This window comes from Aquarana catesbeiana, linkage group LG10, assembly GCF_042186555.1.
Source record: "Aquarana catesbeiana isolate 2022-GZ linkage group LG10, ASM4218655v1, whole genome shotgun sequence".
Classification (NCBI taxonomy): Eukaryota; Metazoa; Chordata; class Amphibia; order Anura; family Ranidae; genus Aquarana; species Aquarana catesbeiana.
The window spans coordinates 261,234,716-261,254,220 of NC_133333.1; the positions used below are offsets into that span (position 1 = coordinate 261,234,716).

General features: G+C 43.5%; 1 protein-coding gene across 1 annotated transcript; it reads right to left on the reverse strand.

Moving 5' to 3' along the window:
- Positions 1–620: 620 nt before the first annotated feature.
- Positions 621–11,855, reverse strand: LOC141111428 (uncharacterized). The gene is made up of 3 exons (XM_073603727.1): positions 11,549–11,855; positions 2,631–2,765; positions 621–806 (listed from the first exon to the last, which is right to left on the reverse strand). Exons 1-3 carry the CDS (start codon positions 11,570–11,572, stop codon positions 621–623), a joined length of 345 nt encoding a protein of 114 aa, XP_073459828.1. The 5' UTR covers positions 11,573–11,855.
- Between the last annotated feature and the right edge of the window lie 7,650 nt (positions 11,856–19,505).

Consider the following 19,505-nt stretch of genomic DNA (forward strand, 5'->3'; position numbering starts at 1 on the left):
ATTCCAGACAGAAGTTCCATTAAAGCTAGACCTCAATACACTAGCTGCTGCATCACATACAATTTCTGTAGTCTGGGCACAGATGCGGTTTTACGAGCAGTAAGCCAAGTCTCCCCTCACCTCTCTAGCTGCAGGTACTTTGAGGTAATGCCATCTTCAAAAGAAGTAGCTTTTACCACCTGGTCTTTACCTTAAAAGACTGGCAAAACCCCACTTTAACATTTAGGATAGATTACTAGGATCTAATGGAAATTCCTACTCTTCTGGATATCGTAATCCACAGTTACAGCAGAAGAACACGCAAGAAATTGCAATAGCTTTGCTTAAAAGCCATGGAATGTAGCCAAGCTGGAGTTGACAGTCTTACATATCCAGTTTAATTGAAAGTTTTAACCCCAAAAACAAAGATCTTTCCCCATCATGGTCCTAAAAACAAGAACTTATGCAGTCAATCTGTCCGAAACCCAAATTTGAAGTCATCAAGCAATAACGCAAACTCCCTCCCGGCATGCTGCAATGCACCAAAAAGCCACTCGAGGCCTGTATTGTTTAAAAAGGTTTTATTATACATGAAATTTAAATAGCAAAATTAAGACAAAAACAAAACACAAACATTCTGTTCATTGACTTGCAGGAGCATGGACAGTAGAATTAGGATGCTCTCCAGCCAAGATGTTCTTCATGGCGCTCTCAACCTCTCGCTTTGTGATGGTCCTTCTCTTGTTGTACAGGCTAAGTCTAGCAGCTTCAGAAGCCACGGAACTCATTAGGTCCTTTGAGATATGGATGCTCTGCTCCTGACCACTCTGAAAAGACAAAAATTAACTGTTGGACTAAAGACCACATAGATCTTCTGCTCCTGACAAAGGTCACCCAATCAATGTTCACAAGTAAAATAAAGGTTCTCAATCACATTTACATTAAAATGTCACTTAATGCTACTAGGGCTCCAAAAAAAAAAAAAAAAAAAAAAAATCTTGACTACGGGAGGACAGACCATCCCATCACCAGGAATTGATACATTGGGTGCCTTTTACAACAAAGAGTTCACCTTTGCACAGAACTTTGACCTTTACTGGTATATTGGATGTCCCATTTGCTTACAAGCTTTTAGTGCTACCTAGGTTACATCAAAATATATAAAATGGGCAAGGGGTGCACCAATACTTCAAAATTGGTTTTAGTGGCCACCTGTTACCATTCGTTCAGATCTACAGATACCGAAGGCAAGATCTCTGCACTAGAGCCCCTCAAAGACTGGGATTTTTAGTGTTATGAAAGTCAGCAAGAATGCATCTTACCTGGTCAGATCTTATACAAATCCATTTACAGTTTATCATGCAAGATTGCAGTCAAGACTCAAAGTGGCTTGCAACAAGATAGAATGCAAGTAAATCTCTAAACTGATCACCTCAGATGTGAACCATGTTCTAGTCCAAATCCATCTGAGGGGTGCAATGAAAAGCCCAGATTTCTTGCTACCATTGGAAGGACATGATGATATTTATGGTTATGTTGGGAGCCATTAGATAAAACTGCCCATTGAAGAAATCTCAGTATGCTGGTACAATGTCAACTATACCAGCCATCTTACAATAGGAGGAACTTGAGGTCCACAAGTCTGTCACCTCACCAAGATACAAGCCAAGTCATCACAGCCTGCCAGGGACTTCAGAGTCAACATATTTGTGAACCACGAGATCTGGGGGGATTACAAATAATTAATGCTGTTAATTAGTCACAACAGATCAAGGTAAACCCAGCACACTAAACTAAACAAACAAAAAAAAACCCTCAGGAAAAATTGGAAAAAGTCAAACATCCCTTGAGCACTTTGGGTGATATCTACAGACGGTGAAGATGTTCTACTGTCATACACAGCACTTCAACTACCAAGATTTGGTCACAAGAGCCATCACTTTTATGGACTTTTCTTTCACATACATGAACTTTCATCTCACCTTGATATATGCCTATTATGTACCTCTTATGATTCAGTTATCTGTGGTCCAAATAGGTTTCGTATGTCAAAGATCACCACGTTATATCCATTGTTTGGTTGTTCACAATTGGTGTCATCACTATAGCACATATATAGGCATTCTATTCATGGTCATATATCATCCTAGTACACTTAAAGGAATTGTTCCTGGGTTTACTCATTGGATTTGTGTTTTTTTAGTTTAATCCAACTAGGTAGGCTGGTGTGTTTGAATGTTCCCATTTTTTCATGAAATTTTTTAAATCCAATTTAATGGTCCACCATTATCGCTTCCCACTTATCTCTTCCAATCACTAGTGATTTATCATTTAGTTTTTGGGATCAGCAGAGAGAGATTTATATAGATAAATTTTTGTGTGTGTGGCATGGGATTTTTTTTTTTACTACCATTGAAGCCCAGCACACAAGTCATTTATCCCTTCTGCATGAAACGGTCACAGAAATGTAGGAAACCAAGTCAAGGGGAATATAATAAAACACATACCCCACGACATCAAGCAAAGATACTGAATTATAATTAGGAGCTAGTTAGGAAGTCTGAGGTCACCATGTCTTAGCTAAACCATCCCATCTGAACACCAAATGGTCCACCTGGATCTTCAGTTTGTCTGTTCAGTGGAGCTCCTACCTGTTTTATTACCCTGTAGATATAACTGGAGTATTTTGCCCTGATGTTTCTTCCCATGGTCCTTTGAAGTGTCTTCTTGCTCATAGACTCCTTCACATTAACAGGAGAGGACTCCATTCTGGAATTTGTAATGATCTGGTGAGGAGATTATAATAATGAATGAGGCATTGATTGAATATTGGTACAGTATAACAAAACCCGCACTTCTGCACTTGCTTCTTGGATCAGAAAGCCGACCACCACACTGGCATTTGCCATCTGATCTCCAAATCTCAGTACATTGGGTGAACATTTAACCTCCTCAGGACTTTGTATTGTCAACTGCACCCATCAGGTGATAGACAGGAGCTTTGTGCCAACCAGGATGACTGCCCAGATGGCCCAACTTATAGTTTTAAGTCCGCAAGAAAAGTCTGTCCCCTGCTAGCATGGTGCAGGGAAGGACCTTTGCCCACTGTGTAAAGTACGACATAAAGCTCAGACGTCAGATTGTGCTTCAATGATTCAAGAGACCTAGTTAAAAAAAAAAAAAAAAAAATTTAAGGCACTCCATAAGTTACCTTTCTTCTGAAAGAAACTAGTGCTAAAAAAACCTAAAGGCTTGTAAATACAGGGTCACATGACTGCAATACTTTTAGATGAAAGTCCCAGGCATAAAACAGGTGTTGTGTAAACCTGATAAGGGAGCATCCTTGAAGTCCATTGATCTTCCTGTTCTCAGGAACTACTTTTGGGTGCGGCACTGCATCGATCCGGACAGTGCCATTTCCAGCAGTAGGATTCGATTATCTGACATGCCAAATTGGCCCAATGTGAACGTGAGCTCAAGACTAGTCCAAACATGCTCCTCCCATTGTGGAGGGAGTAGGGCAGCCTTTCAACAACCTCTTGAAACAACTTCCCAATCATTAACTGCACATTGGCACATGGGCATGGTCAGTAAATCAATTGGTATGTTCTCCCTTCTGTTGCTCAGGTGAAAACTCCTAGATGGATTGTTCAGTGGAGATGGGATAGGACCACCATAAGTTTGCCCCCACCCTATAAAATTTGGTAGTTATGGGAGAAGGAGCCCCTTAGTCTGGTGGTCAGTGGAAAATGCTCCTTGTGTTGATGGTCAGTGGAAAGACTACTCTTCATACAAGGTTTGGGGCATCAATTACACATCTGAGAAAAATTGCTCAAGAACCCCCTAGAATAGTGGTCTGAGGGGCTGGATGTGGCCCTTTGCGCATTATTCCACCAAACACCAATGGAGTACCATTCCTACTACAGATCCCATAATTGGGGCACTATTCCTCCAATTAAAACCAATGATGGGACATTGATGTCAGGGCATTTTCTACTCCCACAGGATACAGTCTGGCCCCCCTAAAGCCTGAAGGACAGTTTGCAGACCTCTGCCCTAGAGCAGGGGTAGGCAACCTCAGCCCTCCAGCTGTGGTGAAACTACAAATCCCATCATGCCTCTAGGGGGTCATGCAAGGTCTTATGGACTTTCAAAACAGCTGGAGGGCTGAGGCTGCCTACCCCCTGCCCTAGAGGAGCCCTGGTTAAGAAAGGCTATGATGGGGAACACCTGTCAGTTTGTCACCATCTGTCCCATTTAAGAGGAGATCTCCCTTTACTTCCTGTCTGTCCTATAGAGACAACAGAAAGTAAGTTTCCCCAAACATGATAAACCTCTTAGAAAGTTACCACTGCAACAAACATCCTCATTGAAAGATTCTCTGCCCCTCTTCTCTCCCCCCCCCCCCCCCCCATTTTCTGGTGGAAACTTAAATACAATTCAATTGTATCTACCCAGTGATTAGAGATACTGCAACAAACACCCGATGGTCTGCTAACCCCTCACCACTAAAAAGTTTGGCCTTTAGATATACCTTTAAAGCACTTGCACACAGGTTTCAGCTTGTATAAGCATTGTGTATAGAAAAGATTTAACAAATTGTTTTCAAATCAGGCCAACTCCACCCTTTGGACCAGGTTACAACATATTTAGGGCTTAACATGCTGCAAATTGGACCCCCCCCCCCCCCCCCCCAATCCACACAGTTGCATTCAAAGTTTTGTGAACTACAAGTCCCATCTACCACAACAGGCAACTTGTAGGTTTCAATAAAACAAGTGCTGCAAATACTGTACTTGCAGAAAAGTCTACATGAGCCACGAGGTGCTGACCCACGAGCGGAGGGGCTGAGCCTGTGATCCACCGGTTGTGGTTGCAGTGCTTTGCAAATAATTTTGTAAAAAGTTGGACATTTAACAAATCTTAATAGGAATTCTGTCACTTTTAAGCAATTTGAAGGATTTAGCACTAGAAACTTGCTGAAATCCTGCGTGCTTGTTTAGGGCCCATTCACACTAGCTTTGCTTTCTAAAGAGCAATCTACATTCAGAAGTTCTTCTCAGAGCATTTGACAGGCTGTGAGGAGACGCACCATTTCACTGTCCTCTTTAACCCCCCCCCCCCCCCGAACTCTGTACCAGCATGCCATGATTGCAGAGCAGCCCATTCACTTGAATAGGTCGCATTCAGCAAGCAGTAGCGCCCATGGAAAGCAGTCAGGGGGTTTAATTCCTGATGTGACATGTGTACCCCCCCCCCCCCCCCCCCAGCCACTGCAGCAAAAAGCACAGCCAAAAACGCAGAGGAGTTCTACCACCCGCTACTGTAGAGGAACAACCAGCTCACACGGTGCGGAAAAGTGCACTCCCCTTGTCATCTGCAGTGACTATCAGTGCTATGTGAACGACACCCCAAATGCAGAGAGTTGGCCTGCACCACATCGCAGGGTACAAAAACTACCATGCAATCTGGTTGCAGTGAGATTTGAATGGGAGAAAAAAAATAAATAAAATAATCGCACTGTACAAGTATCAGTTGCAGGTTCCTGTGCAATTCCTTGTGTAAACCTAGGCTTGGGGGGGGGGGATGGGTAACAGCCAACACTTTCATTAAAAGCTGTGTTGAGTGGCGCTTTAAACCACTACAACTAAGATGGCTAAAAAGCATTGCAAAAGGCTTGATGGACACACCCAGGGTCAGGACAAGCTCATCTAGAGCCCAGGACAAAAACCATGCCAAGCTGCGCCCCTCAAGATGTAGGAACATAAATTCTCTAGTACAAATCCACCCCCTTACAGCACAAATATCTTTTTTACCACCCCCAAAAATCACAAACGCCCCTCCCCAACATTCACCTCTTCCAGCACATTCTCTACCCCTCAAATTTCCCCTCTGAGTAGTGCCAGTGCCCAGGGCAGCCGTCCCTCATGCCCACCCCGTACACACCTTATATAAAGCCAAAGCCCCCCCCACCATGTACAAGGCCTATAGAAACAATGGGTTATTGGGTACCTAAAAACTTTAAAATCCTAGTTGCCTGGCTGACCCTCTTGCTTCAATAATTTGAAAAGATCAAAGCCAGCAACTGACCTGAACAGGAATATGAGAAAAAAAAGCCCCCAACACACACACACACACACACACACGGGGGGGGGGGAAATGCATCACTTACCAGTCTACATATTATATAGCCCCAAAAGATCAAAGCCAGCAGAACAGCCAGGTAACTGGTATTTTTAGGAAGGCAGCATCAGACAACATCTCATAGCTCCTATAAGTACCAGCCATATAAACATTCTATTATACAGACCTACAAACTAGTGCAGCTTTGAAAAAAAAAAACATAATACAAAATTTAAAAAAAAAAAGCACATTATGAGACAAGCAGCAAACAAAGACATCCCTACCAGAGATCACAGCTCTGCAAAGACTAAGAGGTCAATGATCTTCTAGGAAGCTGCTCAGGTGATATATATATATATATATATATATATACCCAGTGAGGGATGACTTCCCCACGTGGGATGTCTATAGCTCACACCTGATTCTGGTTTCCTATGCTAATGTTAAAGCTGCACAGTGGATTTGATTCGCGCTACACTGGAAATTTTTAGCTGCTCAACCATTCTACTGAAATACTTTATAATGAAGAGGAACTGATCACTAAACAGAATAAATGGCTCCCAATGGGGTAAGATAAACAATTAGCACTGCTGACCTGCTAAAGTTCTTATATATAACCTTCCCCTACACTCAGGAAATCTCTATGCTACTTATGAATTGCTAAAGCCTCTCAGACAAATGTGGTGAAGAGCGATTCGTTTTGGATTGCTATTAAGAGGGCAATTGACAGGCAGTGAGGAGTTTTTTTTTTGGTATGACCTCCTCGCCGCCTGTCCAGGGCCGTCTTTAAGGCAGGGCAAAAGGGGCAGCTGCCCTGGTCCCTGTCATTGTTGTGGTGCCCACACAGGCGTTGCCAGGGGGGGGCGGGCCGCACCGGGTGACACCCACCAGAGGGGTGACACCTGTGGGCAGCGGCACAGCTCGCTAACACCGCACACCGCACAGTCCTCACCCCTACACAGCGCTGAGCGGACCGAAGCCGCCTCCCCCTCCTCTCTGTTTACGGATGGAGAGGGGGAGGAGGAGTCTGAGGGACACATGCCACTGTGCCTATCCCACACTGTTCTGAGGTCTGTAAAGTTTTTATCCAAATAGACATGTGCTGGGGGGAACGCTATGGGAGGGGGGTCTGCACTGAGGGGTTGGTCTGCATTGATGGGGGGTCTGCACTGAGGGGGGGTGTGCTGATGGAGGGGGGTGGTCTGCAATGAGGGGGTCTGCATTGTGGGGGTGCCTGCACTGATGGAGGGGGGTCTGTCATGGGGGGTGTGAACTGATGGAGGGGGGGTCTGCAATGAGGGAGGGGAGGTCTGCACTGATGGAGGGGGGTCTACACTGGGGTATATAGTGATAGAGTGGGGGTGTCTATACTGATAGAGGTGGTCTGCACTGAGGGGGGTCTATACTGATAGATGGGGGTCTGCACTAAGGGGGTCTACACTGATAGATGGGGGTCTATGCTGATAGAGGGGGGGCTATACTGATAGATGGGGGTCTGCAATAAGGGGGCTATACTGATGTAGGGGGTCTGTACTTAGTGAGGGGGGTCTGTACTTAGGGGGGGGTCTATACTGAGAGGGGGGTCTGCAGTTAGTGGAGGGGGGTCTGTACTGAGGGGGGCTATAGTTGGTGGAGGGGGAGTGACACCAATTTTTTCCGCACCGGGTGACACCAAACCTAGTGACGCCACTGGGTGCCCAAAGCAGCTGCCCCATACTTGCCAACTATCCCAGTTTAAATTCGATTGTCCCTTGAAGTTTTAGTCCTGTGCTGTGTCCTGATATCTTAGTGTGAAGTGCTGCTACTAATGCTGCCCAGCTCTGCCCTATTGTTGTGTACAGATGACTCAACTGCAGACCCTGTGTTTACATGTAAATAACTGGCATTCATATGTACATAGCTGCAGCTGGCGGCATAGATATGTAAATAAAGGTGGTATTCATATGTATATCATGCCCCCCCTGCAGTGAGGAGATGATGTGCTGTAACCTCTAGAAACCAATCAGTGAGCAGTATTACTGTACAGTAATCTCTAGCAACCAATCAACATGCAGAAATCATGTGCTGTAACATCTAGCAACTAATCAGTGAGCCGTAATGTGTGCTGTAACCTCTAGCAACCAGTTAGTGAGCGGTAATGATACACTGTAACCTCTTGCAACCAATCGCAATCGCTGCCTGATCTGATACAGTAAACTGATTTTGAGTCTAGCTGCTATTTATTGTATGTCTCAGAGCAGGTGGAGAGCGAAATTGTATTGGGGCGGGGCCCAAGAAAACGTTTGCCCAGGGTCCAATCAATATTAAAGATGGCCCTGCTCTGGGCCGTCTTTAAGGCAGGGCAAAAGGGGCAGCTGCCCTGGGCCCTGTCATTGTTGTGGGGCCCAAATCAGCTGCCTCATACTTGCCAACTATCCTGGTTTAAATTCCCTTGTCCCTTGAAGTTTTAGTCCTGTGCTGTGTCCCGATATCTCAGTGTGAAGGTCTGTTACTAATGCTGCCCAGCTCTGCCCTATTGTTGTGTACAGATGATTTACCTGCAGACCCCGTGTTTACATCTAAATAACCAGCATTCATATGTATATCATGTCCCCCGAGGTCATATCCACCATCACCTATACTGAATGCTGCCCACTGGGGAGGTAAAGGGACATGCTTGAAAGTCCTGCCTACAACTGTGGTCTTTAAGCCTAACAGCCTGTTCTGCAAAGGTCAGCAAATTAGTGGGGGGGGGGGGGGGTAGTGTGGGGTGTGCAGAGGTAGGCATAAAAGGAATTACAGTTTGGGGTACTCAGGTGAGAAAGGAGGGGATGTATAGAGGTAAGGAAGGTGGGTGCAAAGATGAGCAGAGGTGATAGGTAGAGTTAAAGGGGGGGGGTGTTGGAGTGGGGGGGATGGGGGAGGTTTGGGGTGCAGAGGTCAGCAGGGCTTTTCAGATACAAAGCTGTACTGACAGGGAGGATATAGATGGCGGTCATGTGTAGGACAGGCCATTCATTTCAAAGGCCTTCTCTATGCGCTGGAAATGTGGAACAAAGTCTCAAACCCTTCTTCAAAATCACACGGTGCGAAGGCACATGTCATCAGATGAGTGAGGGTGTCATTAACAATTAATGGCACTTCTGTGTATCTACTAAAGGGCGGCACATTTCTGTGGTGTCAGGAAAGGGATTTTGCATGTATTCCTGACACACACAAATGTGAACACAGGCTAAATGTCTCTGTTACATTGGTGGTCAGTGTAAATCCCCTTTACATTGGTGGTTACTGTGAAATTACTGTGAATGCTTCTATTACATTGGTGGTCAGTGTAAACCCCTATTACATTGGTTGTCGGTGTAAACCCCTATTACATTGGTGGTCGGTGTAAACCCCTATTACATTGGTGGTCGGTGTAAACCCCTATTACATTGGTGGTCGGTGTAAACCCCTATTACATTGGTGGTCGGTGTAAACCCCTATTACATTGGTGGTCGGTGTAAACCCCTATTACATTGGTGGTCGGTGTAAACCCCTATTACATTGGTGGTCGGTGTAAACCCCTATTACATTGGTGGTCGGTGTAAACCCCTATTACATTGGTGGTCGGTGTAAACCCCTATTACATTGGTTGTCAGTGTAAACCCCTATTACATTGGTGGTCGGTGTAAACCCCTATTACATTGGTGGTCGGTGTAAACCCCTATTACATTGGTGGTCGGTGTAAACCCCTATTACATTGGTGGTCGGTGTAAACCCCTATTACATTGGTGGTCGGTGTAAACCCCTATTACATTGGTGGTCAGTGTTGAAACTCCTCTTTATATTGGTAGTTGGTAAAAAAATCAACATTACCATTGATCACACCCTCCCCTTCCCCCCAGCACTGCCACTGATCCCAGGGGTTCTAGGATCCCTAGGAGTTTTCTGTCTATTGATGGGTCCCCTCACCACCCCAATCCATGGTGTGCAGGCAGTGAGGAGAGCGAAATTGCATGGGGGGGGGGGGTTGCCAAGAAAATGTTTGCCCAGGGTCCAATCAAATAATAAAGATGGCCTTGTGTATATATATATATATATTGAATGACAAGCGTCATGTACGGAGGAAATCAGGCAGCGCTCATCACGTGGCCAATACCATCCCTACAGTGAAGCATGGTGGTGGCAGCGTCATGCTGTGGGGATGTTTTTCAGGGGCAGGAACTGGGAGATTAGTCAGGATTGAGGGAAAGATGAATGCAGCAATGTACAGAGACATCCTTGATGAAAACCTACTCTAGAGCGCTCTGGACCTCAGACTGGGGTGAAGGTTCATCTCCTAACAGGACAACGATCCTAATCACACAGCCAAGATAACAAAGGAGTGGCTATGGGACAACTCTGTGAATGTCCTTGAGTGGCCCAGCCAGAGCTCAGACTTGAACCCGATTGAACATCTCTGCAAAGATCTGAAAATGGCTGAGCACCGACACTCCCCATCCAACCTGATGGAGCTGGAGAGGTCCTGGGGGATTGTTTGTAGAATGTTGAGGAAAATAATTAATTGAATCCATTTTGGAATAAGGCCGTAACATAACAAAATATGGAAAAAGTGAGCTCTGTGAATACTTTCCGGATGCTCTGTAATCACAATAGTAACAGATTTTAACTAATCCGATATAAGTTATATCAAAAAACAACAAATACATTTGTATTCATTTGTGTCATTCAGATGACAGGATGCAAAAGTTAATGATAATTCTTGAAGCTTCGGAAATAAGATAATTACATAACCAATGATCCAAATTGATTCGGTTCCATTCATTTTTATTCCAGTGAGCGTAGCGTGAATATTCTAATAAGATTCTTTTTTTATTGGGGTGAAATTTGAGAGACTATTCCTTAAATCTGTATATGTGCAGCCCAACAAGGTCAGCTTGGAATGGGGAAATGAATTCAACTTAACATAACAAATGAATATGTATTAATTCGGATGAATTTGTTTTATTTGAATGAGAGTGCCGCAGAAGTCTTTCACTCTTGGATAGTCAGATTCTTTTTGCATTAACAATTTTCATTGCTAAAAAAAATAGGCTACAACTGAAATGGAAACTTATTACAATAAATACAGTAAAGTATAAAAGTTAAAGAAGATGATTTCTCCTTTATAGAGTTTGGGTTGGATGGAGGTGGAAACATCAGAATCTCTGAATCATAACATAATTTTGTTCCATTCGTTACTTCCGAATGCACGCGACTCTAGTCAATATCGTCCAATCAGCTCATTTGATTTCCCTTTGTGGGTTGGACTAGCAGGGATCACTCAGAGTGCATAAGTAATCTACCGAAATAACGAATGAACACGTAAAACAAATGTAGCCAATCTTCCGAAATAGCGAAAACATAACAGAACTTCTGAAGATACAAAGTGATTCGGAGCAATGAATATATACTGTGCATCACACTCCCCTTCGGGGTTCACACTCACCAGAGGGATGGATATATCAGGCATGGATTAGTAAAGCACAGCTCTCCTCAGCAACAAGGAAGGTGTCACAGCATATCCTAAGATCTCCACCGGTTCTCAGGGCAGAAAAAAAGCTCCAATAGTGTAATTCCGTTTTCTCTCTTTAGTTTATTAATTAAAAGTTTTTCCATACAAATTCATCGGTCAAACCATTTAAAACTCTCTAGGCAAATGGACGGGCATTCCTCACAACACAGGGAAGGAGCGACTCACGTTGTATGGGAAGCAGCGTCCACTGCTTGCTTCCTGGTTTGTCTCTTCCTGGTCGTGGAATGCACTCATCCTGTCCGGTCGTCGTAAGGTCACGCACAAGGGTGACCTTACGATGACCGGACGCGACGAGTGCATTCCAAAATAGCGAAAACAGAACTTCCAAAAATACAAATTGATTCAGAACAATGAATATATACTGTGCATAACACTCCCCTTTGGGGTTCACACTCACCAGAAGGATGGATATATCAGGCATGGATTAGTATTTAAAGTGGAGTTCCCATTATAAAAAGAAATTAAAAGTCAGCAGCTACAAATACTGCAGCTACTGGCTTTTAATAATTGGACACTTACCTGTCCCAGGGCCCAGCGATTCAGGGGATCGAAGCCCCGCTCATCTCCCCCTCTGTTTGGCAGCGCTGGCATTGTAACAGTGGGCGCCCGGCTGTGGCTTCACAGCCGGGTACCCACTGCGCATGCGGGCACGGCGCCGCCCCCGTGATTGGCCGCGAAATCACCTGGGACCTGTCACGTGTCCCAGATGATTGACAAGAGGGAGGGGGCAGGGCTGAGCCTTTCCTGCACCGAGGGGAAGTGACGTCAAGAGCCCAGGCACTGAAGGAGGCAGACTACGAGGGACCCCCTAGCAACAGCCATTTATAGGTGAGTAAAAAAAAAAACATTTTTTCCAAAGGTTTTTATTTTTTTATTTTTTTAGGCACATTCATGAATTTTTTTTTTTTTTTTTTTGGGTGGAACACCACTTTAATAAACTAAAGAGAGAGAACGGAATTACACTATTGGAGCTTTTTTTCTGCCCTGAGAACCGGTGGAGATCTTAGAATATGCTGTGACACCTTCCTTGTTGCTGAGGAGAGCTGTGCTTTACTAATCCATGCCTGATATATCCATCCCTCTGGTGAGTGTGAACCCCAAAGGGGAGTGTGATGCACAGTATATATTCATTGTTCCGAATCAATTTGTATTTTCAGAAGTTCTGTTATGTTTTCGCTATTTCGGAAGATTGGCTACGTTTGTTTTATGTGTTCATTCGTTATTATATCCTGCCTCCACCTAACAACTGTACTTTTATTTTCTCCATCAGATCATCCCCCACAGCTTTACCTTTTGTATCACTTGACCCTCCCTCCTAGATGGTAAGCTCCTCTGATCAGGGCCCTCTGATCCCTCCTGTATTGATTTGTTTTGTAACTGTACTGCCTGCCCTCGTGTTGTAAAGCGCTGCGCAAACTGTTGGCGCTATATAAATCCTCTATAATAATGATTGTTATCCATACTTTTATTTTCCTCTCCTGGCTTCTTCTTATAGCAACATAGGTTTCCCTCCCAGAGTTTGGTCACAGGTCTAGTCATGAGACATTGAGGGGGGATTTGGTCTCTTTTAAAGATTAGGAAGATGGTCCCGTGGGGTCAGATGGGTGGAGTTGATGGGTGCAGTTATGGATAACAATTTTCCATAAAATCAGAGGATCTTCTCGGAATGCATGACAAGACCGGGGCTTTGTCTGCCATACTGAAGATTGGAAACTATCAAAATTATAGAGTAAGGATCGCAGTATACAGAGGAGCCTTTGAGAAACCATTGAGGCTTCCATAAATATTTGCAAATGTGTTCAACTAAACCCTCTGTTTTTTACATGAATTGTTAGACAGGGTCAGTTTGGTTTTTATAGGTTAGCTGGTAAGTGTGCTGGGATTTTTTTTGTTTTTTGTCTGTTTGCGATATGCGTTACCCTTTCATGGGCACTTTACTGCAAAGTCTAGTTATAAATTTGGGTGGTTGCCAACTTTTTGTTGCTTGTTTGCTGGATTTGGCATGGGGGGGGGGGCAAATTGCCTGCAGCTGCCACTGTGCTCTTGCTGGGTGTTGAACTTGTCTCTGCGCCTTTAAGAAGGGGTGGGCTGGGTGGGCTCCCTCCGGACAAACCTGCCCAAGTGATATTAAAGGCAACTTGTTTTTGCTTTTTTTTTTTAATAACAAACATGTTATACTTACCTGCTCTGTGCATAGGTTTTCAACAGAGCAGCCCCCGACCCTCCTCTTCTCGGGTGCCCCGCCGCTGCTCCTGCCCCCCCCCCCCCCATCTGCCAAGTGCAGTGCAGTCTGCAAGCTGCTTGCTCTGGAGGCACCCATTCACACATAAATCCCCTTCTCTCTCCTAATTGGCTCACTGGCTGTGGTTGATTGGCTCCCGCTGCTGTCTTAGCCAATCAGGAGGGACAGTCCTTGGAGAGATTGGTCACTCGTGCACATGGCTGGATCGCGATGGGGCTCAGTTAAGTATTAGGAATGGAGGGCTGCTGCACAGAGAAGATTTTTTTTACCTTCATGCATAGAATATATGAAGGTAGAAAACCTTGAGCCTTAAGAACCACTTTAATTTATCCACTGCTGAATGTGCTCCAGCTTGGAGACTCTGGAGACCATTTTCTTAGGAAGATGGTCCTGTGAGGACAGATGGGTGGAGTTGACCTACAGAAATAAGACATTATAATAAGCCAGGAAAGGAAAATTATGGTAAGTTATGGATAGCAATTTTCCAATAAAATCAGAGGATCTTCTCGGAATGTATGACAAGACCGGGGCTTTGTCTTCCATACTGAAGATGGGAGACTATCAAAAATATAGAGTTAGAACTGCAGTATACAGAGGATCACTGGCAAAGGAACTGCAGCATATATTTCAAATGTGTGCAAATAACCCTCTGTTTTTAATGGCAATAGCTAAATAGGGGCTATTAAGGGTTTTTTTCACTGGCTAACTGGTAAGTATATAGCTCCCAACTGTCCCGGATTTGGAGGGACTGTCCCTGATTTGGAGCAATGTCCCTCTGTCCCTCATTCCTCCTCATTTGTCCCTCATTTTGGTCTTTTTATGCACTTTTTATCTTTCAAAAAGTGTTTCCCAGAGCTAAACCTTTCATCCAAATTCTAAATTGCTGCATTTTTACATTTTAAAAGCCAATATAAAGGAATAAACGTGGTTAAAACAAAGCCCTTGTGGATTTAATTAACTTTTTTGGGTTAATTCTCCTTGAAGGGGGTGTGGCAGGGGGCGTGTCCTATGCCTACATACATTTGTTAGTAGATGTCCCTCATTCCCATCTCAAAATGTTGGGGGTATGAAAGGGGAATACTCCCTGGAAGGAGCACAGACAGTAATAAACCCGATTTACACTCTATAAGTTATTGTCCACCCAGGAAGGACCTTCCTGTTATTAATTGTCTTCAGAGGAAGTCATGAATATGGTAAGAGAAGACCAATCTGACCCCGTGCACACAACCTCCGGCTCATCCTGCTTAGGCACATGGCATTACCCCGGACCTCCTTCCAATCTATCCACTTTATTTTCCAATGGTGATTGAACTGCTCATGCCTAGAGAAATAAGGACAAGAAGCTTGCACTTCTTCTCCATGGGAGTCATCGGTATCTTTTCTTGGTAGGTCAGGTTCAGGTTTCGATCACTTGGCCTTAAACCATGGGAACCGGAACCCAAGTCCATCTAGACCTCCATCGCTGGTGGCCACCACTCAACCAGCTGCCTTGGACAGAAGTTAGGACTTGTCTTCCATTGATTGACTGACACAGGTCCCTGACTATCTATGGGTATTATAAACACTATCACCCCCACCCACCCACCCACCTGTGTATGTCTCATCCCGGTGTGTCATCGTGTAGATGAACAGTTCTAACCCAAGCTGAACAAACAAACATGTGTCGCTTCATCGGTCATGGAAGCCTTGGTTTAATGGAGCAGCCACCTGTGTCATTACATAAAGGAGGGAGCCCGGGGTTTCCCCGCTATAACAATACCTGTGCCTGGTTTTATTAATTCATATGAATGTTGGAGCTTTACCATAAATCATCCGCATCCGTTCCTACACACCATAATGTACAGGTGTGCTAACTCAGTCTCAACTGCCTCAAGTTTCCATGAAATACAGTTAGGTCCATATATATATATTACAAAAATTGTGCCTGTGTCCAAATATATATGGACCCAACTGTATGTGTATATGTGTGTGTGTATGTGTGTATATATATATATATATATATATATATATATATATATATACATATATATACATATACACACACATACAGTTGGGTCCATATGCCACCAGAATAAAATAAAAAATAAAAATGAATTTGCAGTGCAGACTTTCAGCTTTAATTCAAGGGGTTGAACATAAATATTAAGTACAAATTTTAGGACCTGCAACCATTTTTATACACAGCCCCCCCCCCCCCCATTTTCAGGGGCTCAAATGTAATTGGACAAATGAATATAATCTGTAATAAAATTTTCATTTTTGATATTTTGTTGAGAATCCTTTACTGGCAATGAGTGCCTGAAGTCTGGAATAGGGATGGGCCGAACGGACCCCCTGTTCGGTTCGTAACAGAACTTCCGAATACCGCAAAAGTTCAGACCCGAATAACGAACCCCATTAAAGTCAATGGGACTTTGTCCATTTTGAAGGCTTATATGCAAGTAATTGGGCATACAATGGGTATAGGGGTCCGGGTCCTGCCCTGGGCGGACATGTATCAATAAAGAAAAAGTTTGAAAAATGTAATTTTTAAATGAGCAGTGATTTTTTTAAATTTTTTAAGTGAAAGCCTAAAAATGAAAAATTCCTTCCAATATAGTGCCAGGGGGGTCCCCTTAGTCTACCTGTAAAGTGGCAGATCTGTACCATGTCTAGAATCTGCTGCAGCAATAATTGCATTTATAAAGCCCAAAAAAATGACATTTTCCCTGCAAGCTGCCTTTATTTTGCTCAGCAACAGCTGGGGAGCCAGAAGTGTGTATGATGAGGAGCCAGAAGTGTGTATGATGAGGAGCCAGAAGTGTGTATGATGAGGAGCCAGAAGTGTGTATGATGAGGCCACAATATAATGCACTGGGAATTAAACTGGCAGTAACGCACAAAACTATATGGCGTTAAACTGGCAGTAATGCATGCAAAACTATATGGCATTAAACTGGCAGTAATGCACACAGAACTATATGGCGTTAAACTGGCAGTAATGCACACAGAAGTAAATGGTGTTAAATTGGCAGTAACAAATAGACGGTGTTCAACCGTCACTACACTGATGCTATCTGAGCTGTCCCTACTCCACAATAATGTATGTATGAATGACACGGTCTCACTACACTACACTGACACTATCTGAGCTGTCCCTACTCTAGCTGCACACTATGCAAAGCTGAATGATGGTCCTCCTCACTACACTCACACTATCCCTAGACTGACACTAAACTAATATTCTACACTGACAATTGAAGCAAAATAGCACAGTATAGCACACTAACTAACTAATAGCACTGAACAGAGCTCTCTTCTATCTCTCTCCACACCAAAATCACACTGAAAATGGCTGCCATTGAAAGAATACTTTTATATTGTGGGGTGGGAATGAGCCATGATTGGATAAAGTCATGATGACAGTGTCCAATCATGACTCTGACTGTGCTCTGTGCCCTAATTGGCTGAAGCTTTCACTGCTTCAGCCAGTCAGGGCTTGCAATACACTGTTCAGCGCCGCAATGCATTGTGGTTGGTTCGGGGGTGCGAACAAACGGTTGAATGACCTGTTTGTTCAGATGTTGGTCGAACGTCTGAACAGCAAAAGTTGGGCCAAACTTATGCTCGGGCCAAACCGTTCGCCCATCCCTAGTCTGGAACCTATGGATTTCACCAAAGACTGGCTTTCCTCCTTGCTGATGCTTTGCCAGGCTCTACAGATGTCTTCAGTTGTTCTTTGTTTGTGGCTCTTTCTGCCTTTAGTTTTGCCTTCAGCAAGTGAAATGCACAATTGGGTTGAGAGCCGGTGATTGGCTCGGCCATTACAGAATATTCCACTTCTTTTCCTTCAGTAGCTCCTGGGTTGCTTTTCCAGTGTGTTTTCGATCATTGTCCATCTGTACTATGAAGCGCCGCCCAATCATTGGCTGAATCTGGGCTGACGGTATATCTCGAAACACTGCAGAATTCATCCGGCTGCTTCTGTCTTCTGTCACATCATCAATAACCATCAATAACCCAGTGCCACTGGAAGCCATGCATGCCCATGTCATCACACTGCAAGCTCCACCATGTGACCACACATGACGTTGTGTGCTTTGGATCATGAGCTCTTCCAAGCCTTCTCTACGGTTTCTTCTTCCTATCATTCTGGTACAGATTAATCTTAGTTTCATCCATCCAAAGAATGATTTACCAGAACTGCTCTGGATTTTTTTTAGATGTTTTTTGGCAAAGTCTAATCTGGCTTTTCTATTCTTCAGGCTTATGAATGGTTTGCACCTTGTGGTGAACCCTCTGTATTTGCTCTCCTGAATTCTTCTCCTGATTGTAGACTATGACAATGATATGCCCATTAAGCAGGGGGGGGGGGGGCTATTGTTAAGATCTGTAATTCCTAAACCCTTCCTCCCATTTTTAATTGTCCATACCCTCAAATTATACCTGAGAGTGTGACCTTTCACCCCATATCCATTATAGAACTATTGCTTGAATATGTTTTGGAAAATACCTGAAAAATCTAAAATTGTGCCTGTGTCCAAATATATATGGACCTAACTGTATGTAAAAATAACAACTTTACCTCCATCAGATCTGATAGGAATAAATGAAAAACATTGATCAGATGAAAGAGAGAGAGATACAAAGTAATATTGTTTATAAACATTGATCAGATGGGAGATAGAGAGATACAAAGTAACATTGTTTATAAACATTGATCAGACATGAGATAGAGGGATACAAAGTAACATTGTTTATAAACATTGATCACACAGGAGATAGAGAGATACAAAGTATATTGTTTATAAACATTGATCAGACGGGAGATAGAGAGATACAAAGTAACATTGTTTATAAACATTGATCACACGGGAGATAGAGAGATACAAAGTAACATTGTTTATAAACATTGATCAGACGGGAGATACAGAGATACAAAGTAACATTGTTTATAAACATTGATCACACGGGAGATAGAGAGATACAAAAAGGCATTTCTGCTTTTTAGAAATTATATGATTTGAGGGTTTTCTACAAACCTAAAAATTTTTTATTTTAATATTGTGCAAAAAAAATTGCAGAACATCTCTGGCGGTGATTGGGTGAAAGGTTTTTTAATGATAATTTATTTTTCCAGCTCTGTATCTCAGCAGGTGATAGAAGACATTCCGGAATGTTACTGGTACTATTTGTTTACACAAGCGGTATGTTACCCGGGGTTACTAATCCTCTGATTGCAGGCTCCGCCCACCTCCTCTCATTGACCAATGTTTGCTGCACACGGCATCCATGTTCCCGCGGCGCTGACAGGTAAAGAGACATCGGCGTCTATCGGAGTACAAATATCACCAAATCAAATATTCCAACCATTGTTTTGTTTTTGTTTTTGTTTTTTTGGCAGAGGATTTGTTCTTGTGTCGGTGAGATCACAACAGATGAGATCACGCTTGGCGTTCTTTAATGATACATTTGTATCTATGAGCTCATTGTATGAGATACAAAACAACGAATGTACAACACACCGTCCAATGATTATTCATGAAGACATCGTCTGATTGGTTGTCATTATCATTGTGTTTTATATCATTCTTCTTGTTTTCTGTATCTTTTGTGCTTCTGTTACTCGATGAATCGCTGTGCAATTTT

Bases quoted from the DNA above. Each gene is read 5' to 3' on its own strand.
- LOC141111428 (XM_073603727.1), bottom strand. From the start codon at position 11,572: ATGCCTGATATATCCATCCCTCTG. The intron at 2,766-11,548 runs GTGAGTGTGAAC...TCTCCTCACCAG, and splicing joins CTGATATATCCATCCCTCTG to ATCATTACAAATTCCAGAAT. The intron at 807-2,630 runs GTAGGAGCTCCA...TTGTCTTTTCAG, and splicing joins TCTACAGGGTAATAAAACAG to AGTGGTCAGGAGCAGAGCAT.